This window comes from Andrena cerasifolii, chromosome 1 (assembly GCF_050908995.1).
Source record: "Andrena cerasifolii isolate SP2316 chromosome 1, iyAndCera1_principal, whole genome shotgun sequence".
Lineage (NCBI taxonomy): Eukaryota > Metazoa > Arthropoda > Insecta > Hymenoptera > Andrenidae > Andrena > Andrena cerasifolii.
In genome coordinates this window covers 11,050,245-11,068,546 of record NC_135118.1, presented here as the reverse complement: position 1 = coordinate 11,068,546, position 18,302 = coordinate 11,050,245, and the positions used below count along the sequence as shown (strand labels likewise).

The following is an 18,302-nucleotide window of genomic DNA, read 5'->3' as shown; positions in this document are numbered from 1 at the left end:
TCACAGTTGCATTCTACGCGATAAGGTAATAAAGGCAAGCCTAAAAAGACTCCCTGTCTCGAGAGAAAGTGACGTTCGGGTCTCCAACTATCATCTTCTATCGAGACAAATCTGTGCTAATGCTACATCAATGTGTACTGAACCTGTTAGCTGTAAAATGTATTTAAAAAAAAAATAAATAAACGCTGCCAGGGAAGACATTTTAATTTCACCCTACTACTTACAAGGGGAGGACACCATGTGATAGACATCGATTTTGATGAGCCTTGGAACGACGGAGCTATATAGAAAATAAGTAATTAGGTGCCCGAGCGTTTCAGCCAATAGGCCTTAATAATAGAGATATTTACATGTAAATTATTATAATTTTCATAGTGGCCGTGAGGTTTTAGTGGTTAAAAATCCCACAAGTCCCTGGTGCCCGCGGGGAATTCCCCTCTGAAAGAGACGGGGTGCATTTTGAAGATTTCCCCAAGTTAAAAAAAAAATTATAAAAAAATATAATTTATAAAAAAAATTTATTAAGTTTTTTTTAACATGCAGACATCTTCAAAAGGCACCCCGACTTCTCCAGAGTGGAATACCCCGGGGCGCCAGGGTAGTGTGGGATTTTTACCCACTAAACCCCAACGGCCACTATGGAATTTTTAATAATTTACACGCAAATATCTATATTATTAAGGCCTATTGGCAGAAACACTCGGACACCTATTTACTTATTTTCGACATAGATCCATCGTGCCAAGGCTCGTCAAAATCGATGTCTATCACATGCTGTCCTCCCCGTGTTAGTTGACGACCAGGATTAAGATATTGAATGATGCTTGCAGGGTTAAAAATGTGTGGATTGGAAACGCGTACGATGCGTGGCTGGCTTACCGAAGCATTTGCTCAACTGCGTTTGCTTATCGATGAAGACCTTTGCGGAGATGACGTTGCCGAACGGCAGAAACGTTGAAACGAGGTCAGTATCGCTGAACTCTTGCGGTAGATGGTAGATAAACAGGTTGCAGCCCTCGGGACCCTCGATTTGTTTATCGGTGGTGGTGAATTTCGCTTTCTGGGCCGCTGCCGCAGCCGCGGCCGCAGCTGCCGTGAACGCTGGGAACCCTGGAAACATCATTTCTCATTACAAGTCCTTTTTATTGCATTCAATGGCGTTCTACGTGAATTGCCTTCTGGCATCCCACGAGATTCGTACTTAAACAGATCTCGATCGCGATTACAGAAAATTTATCCGCGGCATACACAGTTCAACTGTACGGAGTCTGTTATTTCTTAGACCAGTGAAGGTACAAGACATCCTTTGTGCGAAACATAAGGTAGGGGGTGGTTTCAGAAGGGGGGGGGGGTCGAATTTCTTTATTTAATCCAAAGATGCGCTGTTTTAAAAGAATTTATAGAAATATAAGGAACTCGTCTTATAGCGTGCTGGAGGATGAATTCAATGAACTACGTAATTTCATTTCATTTCTCTGTTCAATTCTGCGGTAGATATAGATATGCACATTAGGGTGGCCCTTATTTTCAACCTGTGATTTCTTTTGCTCTCACCCCTAATATGGGCCCAATTCATAAAAAAAATAGTCTCTGAAAAAGATTATTGCAATCGGACAACAGGAAAGCGTGCCGACCAGGACTTAAAGTTTAGAATTCATCAATGGTTTGAATTTGAAGGATTTCTAAAAAATTGTAAGCCCTATCGAAATTTTGTTCAAATAAGATTAAAAGGGAATTTAATTTTCTACAATTACTGTATACATAAGTTTTACGTGCTTCCAACCATTTTTTAGATAATAACGTTTGAATATAGAGAGTTCAGCGCTGCGCGCGTATTGACAATACATACGTCACGCCGTACAGGTGGAGCGCGCGTAGTGTCGACCTCTCTATATTCAAACGCTATTATCTAAAAAATGGTTGGAAGTACGAGAAAATTATATATACAGTAATTGTAGAAAATTGAATGCTCTTTTAATATTATTTCAACAAAACTTCGATAGGGCATTTTTGAGAAATTCTTGAAATCCAAACTATTGGCGAATTCTAAACTTTAAGCACTGGTCGGCACCCTTTCCTGGTGTCGGATTGCAATAAACATTTTCAGGGACTATTTTTTTTATCAAATGACACCGTTCTAGGGGGTGAGAGCAAAGAAATACAAAAAAAATACGACACGTATAAATAAGGGCCACCCTAATACAGATTGATGATGCATTTGCCACTCTGTCTGATTTTATATGTTTATTAAAGCCTAGATATATTATAAGATGAATGTAATAAAAATGTACAAGTTCCTAACAGATATTGAACGGTTCTGAATCTTCGTCACTAACAATAACTCTGAGAGGAATCTAAAAAACGACTCCACAGGGAATTTCCTCATCAGAGGTTCCTTATAAACCAAAGAAGTTAGTTGTATCTTCAATAGTCTACGAAAATGTGTGTACGCATCTGAATTGAATATATTGTAGAAGCAAAAAATTGTGTGTTTCCGTTTCCTGCGTTTTCTGCAGCACCAAATGCGAATCGCTTATTTATCACATTTTTTCTATCTATTTCCACATGAGTTGCGTATCTTGTGAGCTGGGGCTTATGTACATGTACAAGGGTGGTTCAATAAGAAAGATATAGACAATACTGTTATTTCGTTACTTTAAAAAGTTAAGTTAAGACATGTCCAAATCAGTGTTGCCTTAGACACAGTGGCTGACACTATGGCTAGCTAAAAAAATGACTTTTTTATCAGCCAGTTAGCAAAAAATACGCACATCGAATCCAATCGTTATGAAAAAAATCATGGGCCAATTTTAAGGTCTCCAGAGTGTATTCCAACAGTTTCTTGACTGAAATTTTATCACAGTTCATGTGAAAAAAATTCTAGATCACCATATGCTTTGAAAAGACGAAAAAAATCTTCGAAAACTTGTAACTCTTACGAATTTCAATATCAGGAGCTAAAAATCTACAGAGTTGTTTCTCAGGTATAATATTTTGAGGGGAAAAAAATAGTTTGTAAATCGGCTTTGGAAAAAAGACATGCATTTTGCATATAGAAGGAAGGTTATTTCGGCAATTGAAAAAACAGAGATATTCCACGAATATCCAGGATATTCAACGTATCGAACAAGGTACAGAGCGTGAAAAACAGCTTATAGGTGGCTCACACCCAGAGTGTCAACGAAGGGTTAACACTTTGAATGGCGCCAGTGTGATATCACGTCGAGGGATTTGCAACTTGTGCACAGTTCTGACGTGTTTTCACGTCGATATGGAGGAGCATTGAAAGTATTGCCTCAGTGTCCCCGAATGTTTACCCCCTAAAACTTTATCCACAGAAGTGATCACTCCAAAAGGCTTGACAGGCTTGAAGGAGGAGTATTTCTCAAAATCTAGCGCGACTCAAAGTATTAATATTTCTGGGCATATCGTTCAAAATAAAATATTTATTCGTTTGTAAATTTCCGCAGTTTAACACAATCACGGGGAGAGATTCAGAACTGGAAACGCGCTTTTGTAACGAGTCATATGAGGTTTTAAGGCTCAACGATAGCTCAAGAAGCACCCCCCTTTTAGGTGCAATTGGTCATTTGTTTTCGAGATATTTGCGTGTAAAAACTCAGCTATAATATAGTTGACATTCGGCATTAGCGTTTGTCCGAGTTGCGATCTAACGGGGATCGACCTAGCGACCTCCGGATTTAGAAGTAAACTATGATAACCGATTTTTTGAACGCAAATATCTCCAAAACAAATGACCAGTTGCACCCAGCTGTGTGTTCCTTGAACAGCTCGCCATTACGAAAGCACGCTTCCAATTCTGGCCCTCTCCTCGCTAACAGCTTCCAAACAACGTGGATTCTTATGCTGATGCAACCATCTTAAAAGGTGGATGGAACTCAGACTAAACTTATAAAACTGCTTGATGTGCCGCACGATTAGAACGTCAAATATTAAAATGAAAAAATTCCTTAGAATAAAACTGTGTTATATTCATCTACTGTAGGGGAGACTGGGCCTAGTTTATACAGGGGGCAAGTTGATACAGACGAATTAACCCGACACCGTATATGTGCAGCTCCATGTGAGCGAGATTATATGATAACAATCGTTTTTTAACTGTTTTCGTTTATACAGAGAAAAAGTTTTGATACATCCAAATAACATTTTTTCATTCATTTCGTACGTATTTTCTCAAGTTTTCGCTTACTATATATTAAGGAGGAAGAGCCAAAGTATATTTTGGCATATTTGTTATTAAGTAATTAATTCAAATAAAGAATGAAAAAAATTGAGAACAGAATAACGTGCCAACTACCCCCCAATGGGATAAATTGATACATTTTACCTTCGTTCAAACAACATTTTTTCATTCATATGTATTTTCTTAACTTTTCATTTACAATATATTAAAAAGGAAAGACCCAAATATATTTTAGCAAATTTGTTATCAATTAATTCAAACAAAAATGAAAAAAAAAATTGAAAACTGAGAAACGTATCAACTAGACCCGGTCTTCCCTAATACCGTCTCGTATTTGCATCTTTGGTTATTGAACTACCCTCGTATAAATCAATTTAATCAGTACTCGATGAATGTGCAAACGATGCAACAGAATAGTGTCTCGCGTAATTGTATAGCACTAATGTTAGGCATTCCACTCGTGTTACTCACTATGCAATTCTTTCTTTTCCATGGTCACCGTCGTCTTCCCAATGAGAGCTTTAAGGCGCACAGTCACACGTTAGAACAACACATTTACGGAACAGTGTGCAAGTAAAGGAGGGACCCCACCCTGAAGCCACTAACAAAAGACGAAGTTAGGGATTTTTTGTCCGCATAAATAAAAATATAGGACTTGGATTTTTCATACAGTTTTAAAGCAATCTTTATTGTGCTAGAAAACATTTTTTTATGAAAAATTGTACAAAGTGGCTTCTCGGAGCAATGCAAAAAAACTGGCCCACATTCCCGGGAATAACTGGATCATCTGAGAAGGAAATACAAAAGAGATATATAAACAGGAATATATTATCTATGATCTAGCGTAGGATGTTTTGAATATTTCAATTGTTCGATTTCTTGCAAGCACTTCAGTGCAAATTTTTATGTAAAAAATTAAAGTCAATTCTTCAAACTCCTATAATTTCCAAAATAATTCGAATTTTGCGAAAATCCTACGCTAGGTTGTAAAGAATATATTCCTGTTTATATATCATTTTTATATTTCCATCTCAGATGATCCAGTCATTCCTGGAAGTGTGGGCCAGTTTTTTTTGCAGTGCTCCGGGAAGTCATTTTCTTCACCGCCATTTTGTACAATTTTTCATAAAAAAAAAATTTTTCTAGCAAAATAAAGATTGCTTTAAAGCTATATAAAAAAATCCAAGCCCTATATTTTCATTTACACGAACAAAAAAATCCTTAACTTTGTCTTTGGTTAGTTGCTTCAGGGTGGGGTCCCCCCTTAACAATACATTTCACCATTTATCAATTCATCGGCATCGTAGCTCTTAAACCAAGCTTTATTAATTGGTACACGTACCTGCATACTGTTGTAAGCTGGAGTAGTTGCTCAACGAATCCTGCAATCCATTCAATGGTGTCCCCGTTAAGGAATTGAGCGCTAGGGACGTTACAGGACTCAGGCTACCTCCAGTGGACCCTTAAAAATCGAAATCAAAATCGTGATTAATGTTTGCTCAAGATGTCCTTCGATTTCTACACTTGTGCCCGTGACTAACAGGGCGTACGATTTCCGAGAAATTCTATAATTCCCTGAATATCGGCATGCTCCATGCAATTACACCGGCAGAGAAAAAGAAAAAAAAAACAGTAGACCTTTGTTGCTGCGTTGTAGCTCACGAAACTGTACATTGTTAATATTGCGAGAGCGCGTGCGCATGTAAATACGTAGCTATCAAAAGCGGTTTGTGCGTTTTGCTGGGCGAGCTGTTGAGCTGGAGTTACATTACTTCCCTATCAATACGCGAAGGAAAATTGTTTTACAAATTTGCCCTTCGTAGATTTTATGTAACACAGCTTTCTGATTTATTTCTGTTTTCGTGTATGTTTTTCTTTTATTTTATTATTCATTCGTGTTGTTTGAAAGCGTAACTCGCAGCTCATGAAAATGAACATTTGCCATTACTAGCGCGAAGGAGGTCCATTTTTGATCCTGTGTACCGTCAATATTGTCAGATAACAGACACACACGAATTAAAGCTTAATTAAAACATGGGATGGACAGGGGTATTGGACGCGTTTGGTTCCATCGATTAAAACGGCCAACGGTAATCACAAATCGAATTAGTGATGAATATGTGCACGTGTAGGTATATGTATATTTACAGAGGGTGAGCGGGGATGAAACGAGAGTGATGGCAGAATGCTGAGAGGAAAGAAGTAGATAGAGAATCAGGGGATAGAAAGAACGAGAAAGGGAGAAAGAGAGATATGTGCTGTAACAAACCGAACAAGTTACGGCTGTAATGATTGCTTCTCACCTGTGTTTCCGGTCTTTCCAAGAAGGACAGCTACGCACGGAAAAGAAAAGGTGCAGATTAAAAGCCTGACGTGTGTTCCCATGAAATGAAAAAAAAAAACGATCCCCGAGGAATATAAAAAAAAAGGATCCTTCTTATAATTTCCAAAGATGCATCGGACGATACTGAATCGATTGACTTTAAAATGTCGAGAAACGATGATGTTGAAAAGAAAGCGCTGTTAATTTCACTGTTTACCCCTTTCAGACGAATAAATCCTTTCCTACATATTTTTGGGTAATTTCAAGAGTAGTTATTGAAAAGAAATTAAGATGGCCACGGTAAATGAAACGTCCTGTAGAAGGCAGCGAGCGTCGAAGTACCCCGTAGTGTCCAAACATTAATGGGCGCAGCAACTCTGTACGCGGCGAATTTCATTAAAAACGATCGTTAATAATAAAGGAGCGCCGTGACCAACGAAGCCCGCGGCAACACAATCGTCGATTACGCGCATTGTGTTAACTTTATAACAGCATAATTTTATGAATTCTTTATGTTCCAATCTAGTGCGTTAATGAATTTCATTGAAAACGGTCAGTCTGCTAGTTTTCCACCGTAGTAATCGTCCGTTGCAATATGTGTTACTATATGTAGAGAGTGTAGCATGTGCGAAGGATCGAACGATATTGAAAGACAAACTCGTAGAGTGTGAGAGACGAAATGATGGATGGTGAGAGGAAGAGGGAGAGAGAGAGATGTGTACGTGGCCGGGATTTACACACTTATGCGTGCATACGCTGCTAGCGATATACATACTTGGAGATAGCACTACATTTTTAAGTATGGAACTTATAACGAGAAGTGTTTGTACCTCATAACGAAATAAAAGTGCATACAGCGGTGGGCAAAAAAGTTTGAAATTTATATGTTTAGATGTGTATATAAGTAAATCTAATAATCAACTTTACTTGTCATGGTTGTATCATTGCTTTATTATAGCAGGTCCTGAGATTAAGAAATATCGCTCCTTTCTTGTTAAATTACGGTATTTCAGTCACTTTTTACTTTTTTATTTTTTCTTTAGATCACCCATGTACTTACATAGACAAGTAATTTTAATGGTACGCTTTAGGCATCATATTGGTATTACTGTTCTATTTTGGGAAACCCCGCAATTCTGTACAGTATAAAGAAAGTTTAATGTTGACATTTTTATTTACGAGTGTAAGCAATTTTAATAATAGCGAATTCGGAATCTCGTACTGACTCTGACCAGGGGAGGACACCATGTGGGACACAGATTTTGATGAGCCTTGGCACCATGGGTCTATGTCGAAAATAATGGAAATTATTAAAATACATGGAAATTATTAAAAATTTCATAGTGGCCGTGGGGTTTTAATGGGTAAAAATCCCACACTAATGGGCGCCCCCGGGGGATTCCCCTGTGAAGGAGTCGGAGTACCTTTTGAAAATTTCCCCAAGTTAAAAAAAATTTTATAAAAAAAATAATTTATAAAAAAAAATTTATTAAGTTTTTTTTTAACGTGGGTTTTTAAATTGTTAATAATTTACATGTAAATTTCTCTATTACTAAGGCCCATTGGCAGAAACGCTCGGACACCTATTTACTTATTTTCGACATAGACCCATCGTGCCAGGGCTCATCAAAATCGTTGTCTACCACATTGGTGTCCTCCCCTTGTGAACTGGTGCTAGAAAATGACTTGAATTGGTTGACTCTTATAGACGCTATCTTCGTCTCTATCAGAAACCACCAATCCAACAACTCATTTTCCGGTACCCGCACAGGGTCAGTGCGAGATACCGAATTCGCTATAAGTATTAGCATTTCCTTGCCATGTTGATTTCAGTAGCCTACTCTGGGAAATTATCTGCCTTTATACATAAAAGTGCTGTATAATTCGCTAAATATAAAAGAATCAGCAACGAAATTCAAAATTTCGGCCGGACAGATCGATAGAGAATTTAATTGCGAAGAATTTAAAAAAAAATCGGCAAGTTTTCTGAAAAATTACGACCTGTAGGGTGATTTGAACACAAAATGTCATATACCACTGTGCGGCAGCTGCGTGACGTATCGTCTGTATTCTAAAAATCTAAAAATCTGTCTATATTCTTCGCTATTATCTAAAAAATGGTTGGAAGCACGAGAAAATTATATTTACAGTAATTGTAGAAAATTGAAAGCTCTTTTAATATTATTTGACGAAAATTTCAATAGGGCTTACCATTTTTGAGAAATTCTTTGCATCCAAACTATTGATGAATAATAAACTTTAAGGCCTGGTCGGCACCCTTTCCTGTTGTCCGATTGCAATCAACTTTTTCAGGGATTATTTTTTTATCAAATGGTGCTAGGGGGTGAGAGCAAAGAAATACAAACAAAAAAATGTCGATACGTATAAATTAGGGCCACCCTAATAGACATATAATTCCTTCTTCTCAAAGTGTAGCATTTTTGTTACGGCTCGCTTTTAAACTTTGTTTCAACACCGCCGCACGTGTATGTACCTACACTGTAATACGAGCGAATTTTACTTATCACGTTGCTGTCACCGGTTTATTATAGAGAATTCCATCACTCTGTATAAAGTATGCCACGAGACAATTTTAACTTATTAATACAGTAAGGAACAGATAGAAAAATAAACTAGCAATTCTTACATTGATTTCAGATTACATATACCCTATTCCGTACCATACTAAACAAAAATACAAACAATTCATAAAAATATGTGACTGTTTCACCGAAAACTGTTCATCGAATTCACAGTGTAACATTATCCCCGTATGCATATAGCTAGCAATGCATTCAGGTACGTAATGAGTATGTAGTACAGAGGCCAAAGTGGTCCTCCCAGTACTCATCAATATATCCGCTGCACACATAATTCTTTTCTTTCTTTCTTTAAGTGAGTGAAAAAAAATATTGAATGAGATTAGACTCTGCCTGAACGATCCAAGTTAATTCAGTAGTTGTTAATACTATACCAGGCAATGCGACACGTACATAGCGACATACCTGCTGTCGAATTCGCCAGTCCGCTTAACGCTGAAACACAGAACACGTTCACGATATTAACAAGCGGAGTTAGTAGCGTGTTTACATATTCAGCACGTAAACTTCGGTGAAATTTACTTAGCCGATACTCAGCGTGGGTGTGTGTATGCGTGTACGAAATAAGGTATTCGTCGTGCAATATTGGACACCGTTTCAAGATTATTGCGACACGCATCGCCTTTGCTGCTCCCGACCTCAAAGCCGTCTAGCAGATTAAATGAAAATATGAAGATGTAACGAGGCCGACTGTGTTAATATTATTTTTACTACTTTCAGTAATACAGCTTTACATTTCACTACTAATGCTCAACCGTAGAATCTTTAGGGTTTCGGCTACTCCACATGTGGATTCGTCAAGACTTGAGTTTCCTTTCGGTACTGATATTTAGAACCTAGTACCTTTCGGGTTTTAATTAATCCTGCATTTCCATTGCTTTAGGTATCTTTAGCTCTCTTTAATTATTTACTGTTCCGCGATGTTCTAGAAACCTTAAAGACTCGACACCTAGGAGATCCCACTATTCATGATCCTTCGAGAAAGTGTTGGCGTTGCAATTAACTTCATCGAGCATCTAGGGGCGCAAAGACACCGAAATTGAACTATTCAACAGAAATGTGTTTACTAATGGAGCTGTGGTATAGTCTTTAGCTGACTACTCAACGATAAAGGCTTAATTATACCTGACGGAGCCTAAGGTCATATAATATAGTGGACTACTCTACTCACTAGAGTCGTTTTGTTAGTCATCGTGGGGTTAAAACAAATAGGGACATGTTCTCTCTTACATACACATATTTTGTACACTTGCCGCACGACCCACACATACGCATGCACATAATGGACAGAACAGACGATTTCAACTACCATAGAATGGTTACAATTCCCGATTAATCGAGTCAAATATTCCACCAGGTATGCCTCGGTTAATCAGGCACATTTATCGAGTTTTAATCTAATCACGGGGGGGGGGGGGACCTTCGATGCATGCTGTTATTTAGATGAAATGGCACGTCCAAGCGAACCTCTGCGAAAACACGCCACTTTAAGGCTCTTTTCTATAGCAAATGTGGGATGGGACCCAAATGCACAGAATGATGCTGGGATTACGCAACGTTGCCGCGTTCTCTATAGCGTGCTGCCGTGGAAGTTTTGTTACTCACTATTTGGCGACACTTGAAGGTTCCCGTTCCCACCAGTCATGGCAGCCAGTGTGACCAGGTTCTGCATACTCATCGGCGACACTCCTGCGTTCGCTGCAACGTTTCCGATCGGGAACACACAAGACAATTAGATCATAAATTAAACACAGGTTAGACGAGATGATCGTTGTATTGGTGGATGACGAAGTGTTACAGAAGTTGCTACCTATGATGTTCATAGTCACGTATGACAAATTAATGCAATAGTCAATAGGACGTTACGAAGCCATTGCCATCCTAATTGCTTGAGATGGCCAGAACAATTAGCACCACGAACAGTTACGTGGAGATAAAATTCTATTTCATAGGTATACCCAAACATTATGAAATAGGTACATACAGTTCTGGTATCGACATGAATTCGGCTGTACGTTAATAAATTATTTAAAGGTCCATTGGATGCGAACTGATCTCGAAATGAGACTTTCCATTGAATTTTTAGGGGGTTGTTGAGTAGGGTGGCTCTTATTTACTCCTGGTGAAATTTGTTTTCCAGATTTTCTTTGTGGCACCGCCCGTAGTTCCAAATAATAAAAAAAATCTGTGTAAAGTTTGACCCCGATAGGATAACGGGAAAAGGTCCCCCTGAGCCCTTGAATATTTAAATAATTAATTAACAGCTCACAAAGTCGATTTTATATGATATCCTCCAAGTTACTGATTACATAAAAAAATATGCCAAACAAAAGTTGTAGGTCCAGACAAGGAGCATCTTTTATGTTCTATTACTTTTTCTCGTGCGACAAACGGTTTTCGAAAAAAAATTGAAAAACTAAAAAAAACTGTTTTATTTTTCAGAATTTGAAAGTTTAAATCCTTCTCGAATAGTTCTTATTGATGAAGGCGAAGAAAAAATTGTAATTTTTTATTTTTCAGGATTAATTTTTAAACGTTTAAGGTGGAGCATGTACCAAGATATGCCAAAAAGATAACAAAATTTTAAATAAAAAAATATTAGTATTAGTGTATTATATGTATAGCCATGCAAAATTTGAAGTACATCGGTTGAATAGTTTTTGAGTAATCGTGGGTACTATGTTTGAAAATCGTGTTTTCGAGAAAAGTGCATTTGAATACCTCACTTCTGACGTCTATATCTTTGATATTTTTGCAAATTTTGGTTTTTAATTTTCAGGAAACATTCATGACATATCAAACACTGAAAATATGTAAAAAAAATTAAATGAGTAAAAAGTAGTTCTCGAAAATAAAAATAACAATTTTCTTCGCCTTCATAAATAAAAAGTTTTAAAGAAAAATACAAATTTTATTTTTTTTAATTTTCGAACTTTTTGCGAAAACCGTTTGTCACACGAGAAAAAACAATAGAACATAAAAGACGCTCCTTGTCTGGATCTACAACTGTTGTTTGACATATTTTTTATGTAATAAATAACGATGGATATTATATAAACTCGACTTTGTGAGCTGTTAAATAATCATTTAAATGTTCAAGGACCTAGGAGCACTTTTCCCGTCATCCGATCGGGCTCAAACTTTACACAGATTTTTTTTTATTATTTGGAACTATTCTGGGGGGTGCCGCGATGAAAATTCAAAAGTCGAAAATAAGAGCCACCCTATTGTTGTTGAGCCAGGGATGGGAAGAATCAAGGCCGAACAATTTTTAAGGTGTTGTTTTCCAGAGGTGGAAGATGAACGACAGAGGTAACAAAATAACCTTTCGATCGCCGTTTGCTATCGAAATGAAAAATGCAATTTGCCAGGTGATTTATCAAAGACAGAAAGGCGAAGCACCATTTTGCAAGCAGATATTCTGCAAGTGGCCTAAACGAAATGGTTGCGTAAGTCCCTCGGCGCGTCATTGGATAAACCATACATTTCCCATCAATAAGTAGTAAACACAGGTTTTAACGTAGACGCTGATGGTTAGTATCTGCATCGATCTATCATTGCACTGGCATGCTTCCCAAGCCCACTGAAGGCGGAATTTTATTATCGCGATGACAACTAGTGGAGAATATACGGAATACCAAGCATGGTTGCGCAGGAAAATTACGAAACGAACTCGAATAATTTACTGACCGCGGAAAGCAAACGCATCGAGTGATAACGTGAAACTTTTAACGGGACAATAGGAGATAAACATTTCACGGCAAGTGTTCGGTAACAAGTGCCTGTTACGCAAGATATGGGACCAGTGCGTTTGTAAATTATAAACTTATGCAAACTATGAAAAGAGGGAATTTCATAAGTTCGTGAGAAATATGCGTAAGCTGTTAGGAAGAGTTATTAATTTGTCTGGTCAAGGAATAAACAAAAATGGAGCAATACAGAGGTGGGGTTAAAAGAAAATTTAAAATGTGAACAGTAGTCGAAATATTTACATTTCGTCAAGAAGAATCTATGTACCCCAACTTGTATAATATAGAGCGACATTATACATATACAGTCGTACCTCGATAACTCGAATCTCAAGGGAAGGGGAAAAAATCTTCGAATTATAGAGGTTTCGGCTTATCGAGTTTTCGAGTAAGAGAGGTTCAACAAACGAAAATTCGAATTATAGAAACTCTGTGCGACTGTTAATTTTTCAACTTGTGAGGCTGTAAAGCAAGACAATTCAAGTTTTATAGGTCAATTGTTTGTACTATATATATACCTACATATAGCAAATTAATTATAAGACACATTTTATGCTCGAAATATTACTCTTTATTACATATTAAAAAAAATTGTGATTTTGCCAGTGGCGGATTTAACAGGGCGGTCGATGAACAGTGGCCACCTGGGCCCCTGCACAGAAGGCCCCTTCAGGGCCCCATTCTTAAAAAAAAAATTATGATTACATCCAAAGTATATTTGTTTCTGTATTATTACACTGAGCCCGTTCTTAGTAAATTACCGCTTTATTTTCCCGAAAACTGGGCCTCTGCTCAGAAGGCCCCGTAGGGCCCAGTCTTCAAAAAGAAATTATGATTTTATCCAAGCATTATATATTTTTTCTATACTTTTCTGTACACTTATCCCCTCTTAGCAACCTACCTCTTCATTTTCCCGAAAAATGGGCCCCTCAGAACGTTTGCCACCTGGGCCTTTTTTCTTAAATCCGCCACTGGATTTTCCTTTGTGCTAGTCTTTTAGTGTATTGTAAATCAACAGCACTTTCAATTGTGAATAATGCAGAGAAAACATGTTCCTCAATATGCTGAGATCTTTCTACGAAATTTCATAATCCATATGTAGAAGTAAACTTCGACTTGTAGAGGTCGGAGTTCGTCTAAATTCGAGTTTAGAGGTGAAATACATAATTTAACATGTAAAATGTAGTTCCAGTTAAGGAAGTTTTATTTCGAGATGTAGAGACTGTTTACAGTGGAGCGGGAGGGACTTATCTTCGACTTATAGAGGTTTTCGAGTTATCGAGGTTCGAGTTATTGAGGTTCGACTGTACGTGCAAAAATATCAATTTTAAATTTTCTTTCGACTCTCAATGTGTGCGTATACCTAATTTTCATATTATATGATATTTTACATATCAAGTTCGTATTACTGAGCTATTATTTTGGATAATCTCCTCACTCGAAGTGATACAGACTTTGAGACTTTACGTTTATGTACTATATACACTTGTAACACTGCTATATTTAGAAAGACCCTAGGCCCTTAACTGTGAAAGAGAAAGTCATTCACAGTTGCGAAACTGGTCTTGAGCAGCTGCTCGAATTTGGGCCTACTCTGATAAAATCTAATCAGGTGGAACAAATATCTCTACCAAACCCACTAACACTGCGACAGATATATTTCCGCTCCAGCGGCTAATAATTAATAAAAAATACTATAAATAGTGTATAAACATAGACTTAAGTAACTAAGCAATGAATACGAAATTCAATAAGCGATAAAGAAATACGAATCGAAATGAATGAAGGGTGAATGAACAAAAAAGTAAAATAAATAGACACCAACCATACTCACCGGCGGTGTTACTCAACGACGCCAAGGTGGCCAGGCCCTGCAAATTCGTAGGGTTGATTTCCGGTGGGCTAGGGACCGCCGGCGCCGCTGCGTGCGCTGGCGTCGCTGCGCCGAGGCCAAGGTGTTGTTGCAAGAGTAATTGATGTTGGACATTCGAGAGGGCGCTCGCGCCAGCGCCGGCTGCAACGGGTGTTGCTGCGCTCGTTGTAGCTTGAAGTTGTTGCAGCAACTGCAACGAGGTGGGCGCTAACGTAGGTGTATCGTTCTGGAACAAAATAAACGGCAGATGCAGATAAATATTTTTGGCGCATTCAAGACTAATTGGTTATCCCGGGCAGAGATGTGCGTTATTTAAATAACGTATCAAATAAGGAGATTATCTTTTTCCTTCGTCGAATAAAAATCACCCGAGTTATATTTATTCGATGCGCCACGGATGAAGCAGTTTATTCGACAGGAATTCAAAAGATACTTCGTTTATTCGAAAGCTTTTCATCTTGGGCTGCGAATAATTTTTCATCGTCCATTGTATCTTTATCCTAGAAACCGTAGAAGCGATCACTCGGAAAGGCCTAAACCAACTAGAAACAGCATTTCCTCTAAACCTTGCACCACTTAAGCTGTTATTATGACTGCTGTGATTACTACCTTTTACGGTAATAGATAGCGTAGGTACTTCCTTCGCACAGAAGTTTCTCTTCTTTTTAAATCGAACTTCCCTCAATGCACGTGTCTATCATTGTTTACACAATAAAGGAGAAAATTTTAATGGCATACTATGACAAGCTTAAAATTCTTAAAGACATGGATTCGGTTGAAGAACACTATCAAGTGGTGACAGTTAGCCAGTTGTATGTTAATGAGCGACAGTGGGAAGAAAGGAAGTGCCTACTAGCCGCGTATGCGCCTACAAAGCTAACTCCACAGTATAACAGATTGTTAACGGAAATGAGCGGAAACGGTAAACGGGAATAAAATATAATAAGTGATTACGCGTACGATGATTCTAAAGCTGTCGATTCTGAAACAGAAATGCAGGGAATTTTCCACTTCGTGGTTGTGCGATTAATTTTTCCGAGACTGTTGTTAGGCAATACAAATTACATTCGGAGCAAAATTATTCCGTCGTATTTATTATTCATATTTTTATGATATGCCAATTTGCTCCGTTGTTTGAAGAATAAAGGGCTTGTGTGGTTGCCCGAAGAGGCAGGAGATGGTATGTTCGGGATAATCCTTCAATGGCCTCGGGCTGCAAAATCAGTTTTTTGTTCCGAGTACAGCCAAGTGCGCGCATATTCAGTGGATGTCGAAAATCACTTTTTCTCAAAAACTGCACCTCGTACGAGGAAAATGACCTCTATACATGTTTTATGTTTTTCTGCATATAAAAGTCACTTCTTTCGTGGTTGCACCACATATTTCGCTTTGAATAAGATTTCTTTTAAGGCGTCATTCTACTTTGATCGGCCGAAAAACTAAGCTATTTCTAAAGATTTTTTTCTGAATAAATACAACATATAATGAAATAAATCTTTTTTGGTAGCTGTTAAGCTACCTTAAGCTTCTTATATTATACAAAAAAATTATTAAGACTTTTTTTTGTTTTGTTAAAAAAAGAGGTATGTTCGTAGCCAAGGTGATTTACCGGCTCAGGCTTATCTGAAACCAAAAATTCGATAAGATTCTCAATGTGTATGAGTGTCGCTATCGCCCGCAGCCCAATTAATAATTTTGGTCGAAGAATAAGCAAGATTTTTCTCGGGGAACAACTAAGAAAACACCCCTTTCAATGTGTTCTGTCAAACTTTTGATCAAATCGTCGCCATTTTGTTACTTTTCAACAAAAATTGTTAATTGAGCTATATGCCATGGCGACACTCGTAAAGATTAAGAATCCTTTTGATTTTTTTGTTTCAGATAAGCCTGTGCTGAGAAATCACCCGCGTCACTTTTCTTTAGGTGCCATATTGATGCTGTAAAAAAACAATTAAAACAAATTAAAAAATTCTTTTTAACTTTTTTTGTAGAACATAAGGGTAGCTTAATAATTACCCAAAGGATTTATTTCATTATATGTTGCATTTACTGCGAAAAGAAACTTAAAAAATTGTCTAATTTTTCGACCGATCAAAGCAGAATGACCCCTTAAACACAGTTAACATGCCTGCGCTATTCCGAAGAATTTTTAGTGTGTTATAACGATGGACTTAAACGTCACTCCAGACTTTATATTTAAAGGTTATTTAAGGGATGTGATTTTGAACTCGGGTCGAGTGGCTGGGGTCAATCGATTTTATCCTCAGAAAGGACAGCCAGTGAATTGTTAATGTGTGGCGAGAATATTGGAAATTTGTGAAATATTCAGCGCGTTCGAGGACTCGATGGATTGACACTGAAAATTTCATTCGCGTCACGTTCATATTTAATACGCGCCACTATCCGCTAAAAATTTGTCGCTTAAGAGAATGATTACGTTTCGTTGTTTACCGTTCAACTGTATTAATGACAATATAACTGTAATCGTACGGATTTCAGTAGTGTGCAAGTTTTACGGCTATTCACCATGGAACGTAAATTGAAAATATCATGCAAAGTAGTTTTTCTAATACCATAGATATAGAATCGATGAAAATATATGCGAATGTAGCTTCTCGACTTAATTTCGCAGGATTCATTTTTCTCGACGGCATAGAAATCGTCAAAAGATTGAATTTCGCGAAATTTTCGTGCCAAAGGGAACCGTTCTACGGGAGATCTCGACGCGTGGATATATCCGATTTCTTTCTTTTTCACGGGCGCGCTTGCAGAATACGCGCGCGATGTTTAAGGTTCCGGGGAAAATAAATTTATGAGATAGTATTTCATTCTCGATGCAAATAGGCTCTTTGATACCCGGTAAAAAGGTCGGTCGTGAAATATTAAAAGGTACAGACGGTCAGGTAATGCGGCGCCATGTTCACTCCCGCTATATTCCAAAGATTCGTTTGGAGCTGCTGCATCCTTTTCTGGTCTTTCTCCTTCTGCGTGTCTGCGAATTTCACGACAAGCGGCGACGAACATCCCTGTAACAAAAAAAAGGAACACATGAAAATGTATTAAGTATGCTATGTTCGATGCCTACAATCGCAGATTTGTTCGTACCCTGCGGAATGAAAATTCAGACCCAATTTCACTGTGTAATAGGGCGGAGCGGAAAATTTCAATTTAAATTTCAGTTGGTCTGGGTGTGGGATAGTTGTATTTTAATTAACCGAACACAATTTTAAACAAATTTTGGAAAAATATTCATGTTTGCAGGTTCCTTTTTCTCCTAAAAATGATTATATGATTATCAACATTTATATCACTAAATTATGCATTTCTGATTGTTGTACGATTTTTTAAAAATTGATTTTTTTCAACATAACGAATAGGTGTTAAACAGTAGGGCGGAGCGAGACTGTATAGGCGAAAATTTAAATTTGAATTTTCAGTTGACCTGGGGGGGGGGGGATTTGTCTTTTGATTAACCAAACAAAACTGTAAAAACAAATTGGAAAAATATTCATGTCTGCAGGTTCATTTTTCTCCTAAAAATGATTATATGAAT

At 37.6% G+C, this 18,302-nt stretch overlaps 1 protein-coding gene across 17 annotated transcripts in view; it reads right to left on the bottom strand.

The window, feature by feature from the left end:
• Positions 1 to 18,302, bottom strand: part of LOC143375392 (CUGBP Elav-like family member 1-A) — a 628,399-nt gene that overhangs the window by 10,867 nt on the left and 599,230 nt on the right. For 10 of the 17 annotated variants that reach the window (XR_013086888.1, XM_076824544.1, XM_076824419.1 and 7 more), the window contains 7 exons: positions 17,647 to 17,775; positions 14,702 to 14,975; positions 10,733 to 10,825; positions 9,521 to 9,562; positions 6,508 to 6,537; positions 5,547 to 5,666; positions 880 to 1,110 (listed from right to left, as the gene is read on the bottom strand). Coding sequence is in view for 16 of the 17 variants with exons in the window: in XM_076824544.1 (XP_076680659.1) it covers positions 880 to 1,110; positions 5,547 to 5,666; positions 6,508 to 6,537; positions 9,521 to 9,562; positions 10,733 to 10,825; positions 14,702 to 14,975; positions 17,647 to 17,775 (919 nt within the window). In the remaining variant the exon portion in view is untranslated. The remainder of the gene's footprint in view (positions 1 to 879; positions 1,111 to 5,546; positions 5,667 to 6,507; positions 6,538 to 9,520; positions 9,563 to 10,732; positions 10,826 to 14,701; positions 14,976 to 17,646; positions 17,776 to 18,302) is intronic. The other 7 variants (XM_076824485.1, XM_076824490.1, XM_076824519.1 and 4 more) reach the window with 7 other exon arrangements.